This window comes from Micropterus salmoides, unplaced genomic scaffold, assembly GCF_014851395.1.
Source record: "Micropterus salmoides isolate LMB-PRFRI ecotype aquatic unplaced genomic scaffold, ASM1485139v1 Ms_hic_scaffold_21, whole genome shotgun sequence".
NCBI lineage: Eukaryota > Metazoa > Chordata > Actinopteri > Centrarchiformes > Centrarchidae > Micropterus > Micropterus salmoides.
The window spans coordinates 13,008,385-13,015,556 of record NW_024041262.1 but is presented as its reverse complement, the minus strand read 5'-3'; the positions used below and the strand labels follow the sequence as shown (position 1 = coordinate 13,015,556).

At 37.7% G+C, this 7,172-nt stretch overlaps 1 protein-coding gene across 1 annotated transcript; it reads left to right on the top strand.

The window, feature by feature from the left end:
- The first annotated feature begins 3,930 nt into the window (after positions 1-3,930).
- cabp5a (calcium binding protein 5a) lies at positions 3,931-6,751 on the top strand. Its single transcript, XM_038736134.1, has 7 exons — positions 3,931-4,475; positions 4,645-4,694; positions 5,014-5,044; positions 5,284-5,427; positions 5,564-5,673; positions 5,819-5,966; positions 6,109-6,751. Exons 1-7 carry the CDS (start codon positions 4,436-4,438, stop codon positions 6,135-6,137), a joined length of 552 nt encoding a protein of 183 aa, XP_038592062.1. The 5' UTR covers positions 3,931-4,435; the 3' UTR covers positions 6,138-6,751.
- Positions 6,752-7,172: the final 421 nt, after the last annotated feature.

The window sequence follows — 7,172 nt, the reverse complement described above, 5'->3', positions numbered from 1 at the left end:
TTGTGGAAGACTGATGATTGATTGATGGATTATTACATGAGTAAAAGTAGTAGACTAATACCACAATGTAAATACTCAACTAGAGGTAAAAGTCCAGCATTCAAAGTGTCACTCAAGTAGAAGTAGAAAACTCATCTCCTCCGAGAACACTTCCTCTTATAATACCTCTAACCCCTAACCTCTAACTTGCACTTCCTCTGCTCTTCTTCTTCTGTCTCCTTACAATTCTCTTGTTATGATTGCATTATTTGTTAACTCTTACTTCTTCCCTTAAGTATTTACCCCTATTGATGCCATACTCACTAATAGCTCTTACTAGAATTTATTGCTGCTCTTACTAGTAGCCTATCTGTTGTCACTGTATTGATGCTTGTATGTTGTTCCTCAATTGTAAGGCTGTCTGGATAAAAGTGTCTGCCAAAAATTGGCCCCTGTGAGAGTTGTCGTATTATGTATTATATTATTGGTGGGCTAAATGTTTTGTTGAGAGTCAGATTGCACTGGTTAAGATGCAATGAAAGTTTTAGGAATAATTTACAATTGTCTGATAGCCACATTTAGTACTGATGAGTTTCTTCCCACAAGCCATCACTCTGATGAACAGCTGATTTCTGACTCACAGTGTCAGGAACAATTCCTGTGCAATAACCCAGTAACTCTTTCTCTAATCAGCCACCTGTTTACTGGTTACCTCTTATTATTTATTCACCATTCTCTATTTCAGTGCTGTTCACACTGTTATATTGTATGTACTGTATACCAATCCACCTACCATCAAGTCATAACTCCTGCACAAAATACTTATACTTGTTTATTCCAGCATCCTTTGAACTATGCTTTATTGCACTGTGTACATATGTAGATGTATGCATGTATATGTACCTGTATATCACATCCACCTCCGACATGTACATACTCCTGCATCCTTTGCACTCTGCTCACTGCACTATTTGTCAATATGTCTATATTGTTTTTGTCCATAGTGTGTATATTTGTGTTGTCTACACTGAAGTCTGTGTCGGATTTTATTTTATTTTATTATTGTGATATTGGATTTTTGTATGAGTTAGCACATCATGAGCAATGTACAATACTGAGTCAAATTCCTCGTATGTGTACACATACCTGGCAATAAAGCTGATTAGTGGTGGAGAATATGGACAAACTATTCTGTCATATTATATGTAATCTAAGTTGCAATATCAATATGTATGTGTGATTTAATACATTTCTTGGAAAAGCAATTGAGAAACTATTTATAGACAATAAAACCAGATAGGAATTCTTGTTTTTGTCCAAACAGTGAAAATGAAATACCTAACAAATCAAGGTACTTCATAACATTGGTGCAAAATCATATAAATCAGTCATGCTTAATTATTTGCAACACTGCCCGCAATGGTCTAATGCAAACAGAGATATTGAAAGGAGCAGCATGGCAAAAAAATCTTTGGTGTATATATATTTTTTGATTTGCCTAACAGTAATAACTAATACAGTCCATGTAACTGAATGTCTACAGAAATATGTATGTACACCCTACTGAAGCATAGAGCAAGATGCCTAAACCTTTCCATCTCCAGAGCTGCTGCTCTGTGTTTCTATATGAAGGTGAACAGAAGAAGCATTTCTTGAGTAAAAAACTAAATGACCCACATAATGATAAATGTTTTAATAATGTCATCACACAAAGGGATTTCTGTCTGTCCACTAAATATCATCATATCATCCATTTTAACAGTGACCAATGTTCGTGATGACATCTTATTATGTAATCCATGCTGAGAAATACAAATCCATCCATGTGGACACGCATCATATTAACAAACATGATGAAAAGGGTTCAAGGCTCCAAAAATAATCAGGAAAGAGAAAAATACCAATAAAAATAACCAACAGAATAAATGAATAACACTTTTAAAGTCGCATATAGCAATGTGCAAAACCAAAGAGATCCCTGAGGGCCTCTGTAAAATATTTATTCATATATTTATTCATTTTTTCAAATTACAATTCTGATTTACTAACATTTCTCTGAATAAAGAGACACACACACACACACACACACACACACACACACACACACACACCCCTCCGGAGTTCTGCTTTGGTGTCTGGACTCTGGACAAGGAAGGGAGGTACTTGTGAGCATTAATTTGGATATAAAAGGGCTTCCTCACAGACAGCTTGTGCCATTTATTACTTTCCATGTGTCAAGTAAATATATCCATAATCCTTCTTCTGTCATTGCTTATTGTGATTTTTTTCCAAATGCCTTTTAATGTTTTTTTTTAAATGCCTTATCTTGTGAAGGGATTCGCGCGCGCACACACACACACACATACGCGTCATCACAATCACACATATGGCTTGTTTGGCCCAGCTTTTGCTCTCATAATCCACTCAGTATAATCTGTGTGTTGTGCACTTCGATAGCTGACACACCACATACACGCAAAACACACAGTTTTCCCTCTGTATCATTCAATATTATCATCCTGGTTGCTGCTTAAATCATCAGGCTGTAAACCGTAAGAAATGACAAGCTGCTGCTGATACTCTGTGCAGTTTTGTACAACATGTTTGTTCAAGTTATTCAATAGGGCTGACTGTTGAGGGGTCAAACGTTTGACCTCCAGTTACGGGAGATGTTTTCTAACTAGCAGCTGTGCTTTCATCAAGCATCTTTATCCTTTTGCTAATCCAAATTTAACCCTCTAGCTGTTAGACACTCTGTAATTTATTTCATTCCCAAAAATAAAGCCTGTGCAGCCTTAACCTTCTACCGCCCAGAGAAAAACTCCCGCTGCATAGTCCAGCGGATTATGCTTCTTATGTGAACAGATTTTTGATGAATTTACATAACAGGGCAGCAGGCAGAGGGGGAAAGGTCTGCGCAGAGGACACACACAACATCAAGACCCGGTGTTGCATGAGTGTTTCAGCTCAGACAGTTAATTCAGACCACAACATTTATATCCTCGCTGTAGGAAGGGAAGATTGACCCAGAGGCTTTAATCCCAGGCATTGTATTTCATGGAAGAAATAATCCCTTTTTTTTGTTGGTCACGAAAGTGTAACCAATACTCATGCAGATTATCACACACTTGGAAATTAGCTGTGGATGGCCTGTGGCTCTTTAATAGAACCCAAATCTGTTTTACCATCACGTCTTTAAGAACAACAAGGGTTCAAACAACAGAGGATCCAAATGAGCCTCTTTATAGTGTCACTGTTGTTTTCAACAGAAAAATTACAGCCTATAATTTGGTGTGTTCAAACAGTTTGATGGTGTAAAACCTATAATTTGTCCAGATTTAATATATTATCATTATGTATTGAAAATATAACTTTATTTGAAAACACCTATTTTTTAAACTTTTGTCTGTGTATTTGTCCAAACACTGGTCTGCATTTCTGTAGGATATATACCTCTACAAAAACAAAAAGTTACATTAAGAACAATCAAGACTATGGTTGGTCATTTTATTAAATCATTCTGGGGAGGTTTTTGCCTTTTATTAGAGAACCTGTCAGATGAAAGAGAAGGTGAGACAACTGGGAGAGGCAGAGAAATTTTAGATTGTGTAGGTGACCAATAAAAAATGTGAGCATGAAAACAAAGTCAAAACCATAAATCAATCGAAAACAAAAAAATAATCAGACAATAAGACATAATGCAACTGAGAGACACAAAATTAACTCCAATAAAAACCTGGATAACAGATTATTTATCAATGATTAATGATTTGTTGGTCAACAGAATATGAATCATCAACTCTTTTCAGCATTAACTGTTTAATCGTCATTTCTAAAGCAAAAATTTAATTTACAAAAAAACATTTGTTGGCTCCAGCTCCTCAAATTCAAAGATGTGCTGCTTTTCCCAAAATATCTTTGAAATATCTGACTAATCACAGAAATAACTGACATAGTTATCAGTAATGGAAATAATTGTGTGTAACAGTCTACAGTTATTTTATACTGTCATTACAAATACTTAAAGTGTTGGATCTGCTGTAGAACTGCATTGAATGTAATTAATTCAAAAGAACAGAAAATGCAAAGAAGCAGCTCCATCTCTGTATTGACAGTATCTTATATCTTCTGTCATTTTGTGTTCAGATGGCAGCATAATTTACAATATGATGTCAACACTCAGCTCACATATGAGCCTTTGGTTCCCCCCGTCACATAACTGACTCCTCCCCACCAACCCGGGATGCAGCCCCACCTCCCCTCATACAGCCTCATACAACCTCCCAGCATCCCGTCAGGCTGGGCAGACAGAGCTGCCACACACTGAAGAGGCAGAGCTATCCTGTTTGAGGAGGGACAAGACAGATCCTGAGAAGACCATTAAGAAACAGAAGGAAGACAGAGGGCTTCGAGCACCGCACAGGTCAGCTTACTGAGACTCTGCTTCAGGGGTCGTATGATGCTTCTGGCTGATGAAGAGAAATCTCCAGAGGAAGGTAAGCGCTTCCACCACACAATTTAAACACACGACAAAGTGTTCAGTCTCTCAGAAGGAACTTAGTCCTGACTTTCTGGCTCTGGCAAACTCCAGCCATCTCTGCATCATGTGTCAGAAATTGTACTTTTCATAGTTTCACCTCACACTCCGGTTTTCCTTTTTTACAGAAATGAGTTTCGGAGCAGCATGCATTTTCCTACGAGGAGGGAAAAATATTGTAAGTACAACAGTCCTGCTTTTGATGGGTTTGTGTTGATGTTTGCAAACTGCTATAGAAAGTTGATTGGATTATGAGCCAAAAAGTGGAGACCTGCCAGTACAGGCATAATCTACACTTTAATCCACAGTTCAATTCTCCACTGCAAAAAGATATAAAACATTTTTTAAGATTGTGTGGTAGCTCATTTTCTTTCTTTATGCTGCACATGTTGTAACAGCTGCTGTATTTTACAGTAGCTTTGTATTACAGGGCACAGTGTTTGATTTGAACATCCATACTACACTGGATCTAACTAATTGTTTTTCTCTTTGTGCAGTCAAGAGAACTGGCTGAGGATGAGATTGACGGTAAATTAAATTCTTACCTACATTTTACCTACTCATCTACATTTTTTCATATTCACATTATTTTATCAGTAAATGCAGATTAAACTAATTTCTTTGACCTACACAACCATTACAGATTGTTTATCTATCTCACAACTTGACCATTTTATACACTCTACTGGCCACAACATGTTTAATTTTGCCACACCACCTTTACTGACCACCTAGCTGATTGAGTGTTGTACTCTACGCGTCTGCAGAGCTGCGTGATGCCTTCAATGAGTTTGATAAAGACAAGGACGGGCTGATCAGCTGTAAGGACTTGGGGAATCTGATGAGGACAATGGGCTACATGCCCACTGAGATGGAGCTGATCGAGCTGAGCCAGAATATCAACATGAACCGTGAGTCCCTACTGAACAAAATATATGCAAAAGTCTGCACTATGGTGGCTCATTTGGTCCAAAATTGATACAGAATCAATTGAGAGTTGTGAGTGTTTCTCAACCCCTGCATCTTTTCTTTTGATTTTCCCTCCAGTTGGTGGGAGAGTCGACTTTGAGGACTTTGTAGAGCTGATGGCCCCGAAGCTTCTGGCAGAAACGGCTGGGATGATTGGTATGAAGGAGCTTAAAGACGCCTTTAAAGAGGTGAGAGCTTTCCTCACAAAAATGCAGCAGCTATGCAGCTTCTTCAATGCCAGATTTTTTCCCACATAAGCCCCAACTCATTCGCTGTGGCGTCATAGAGATAAACAGGGCACTGACCTTCTTCTTCTCTTGGGTCTCTGGGTAGTTCGACATGGACGGAGACGGAGAGATCACAACAGAGGAGCTGCGATTAGCCATGACTAAGCTGATGGGAGAGCACATGAGCCAAAGAGAGATCGATACCATAGTAAAAGAAGCAGATGACAATGGAGACGGCACAGTAGGCTTTGAAGGTACAGAGCTGCAGTGATATAAACATCAATAATAGCTTCACAGCACCAACAAATCCCAAATTAAAAGATTAGAGCACATGTAATCACAATGATTTCATTCCTCACTACACAGTGAACTAATGAAACTATCTCTCCTCTGCAGAGTTCGTCAGAATGATGTCCCATCAATGACAGTCGAGGAGACCGTCAGCCAAGAAAACATCTTTGCACCTCTATAGACAAGCATTAACATTGTCGCTGTCCTTTCTGTGAGGCTCTTTGACAGATAAACTTGTACATATCAAGAAGAACGCGGGATAATGTTAAAATTCAAAGAAAACTGCAAAGAAAAGTCAAGCAATATCAAGTCGCTCTCAGAGAATTTTACAACTATGCAAAGATTGACAATCATGCACTGAGACTTTTTTAATGTAAGATTATTGAAAAGAACTATATTGATTTGTTTGATGTTTATTGACAATACAGGAGGTCATTTTGAATTGTTTAATTGAACTGGATTGGGTATGTGTATGTATTGCGAATGGAACATATTTATTCTGAGTATTTATTCTGACAGTACTGGATCATTCATATCCCTGAAACAATGTAATGCACAATTAGATATAAACTTATCAAATGTTTATTATATATATTATTATGTAACAGTTATGATACTACTGTGTATAGATTATGTATGTATACAGTACTTTGCCTGGGCTTGTTGTATTGTCTAACTTGTTGGGCTAAATTGTTAATTTATGGACAGAATCCAACAAGTTAGATCTCATTAACAGATACAAAATAAAACATCCAAGTATACAAATTTTGGACAAGAGTTTTGGTTTGAATGGATGCAACATGAGTCCTGTGGGACACCTAAAAGGAAGCCAAGGACTCTGGGTGTTTATTATCCAGCAATCAGCCAGCACATATTTAACTTTTGGCTTTGTCACATATGTGATGAAAGCTTTATAATTTGGCAAATTCCACAGAAAGTAAAGAGACTTAACAATTCTGTGTGTCATGGCACTTTAGTAATTTAATCCAAAGGTTTGCCATACACAAATGTGGAACCTATTCCCAGCAGGACTTCCATAGCTGCTTGAATAATAAATCAACACAATGGTCTATGCGTTTCACACCAAAGAAGGGATTAGGGAACCAAAATCATCAGCGATGCTGCAGTTCTGAGGGTAGAAATGTTGAGGACTGAGGATAAATAGTTTT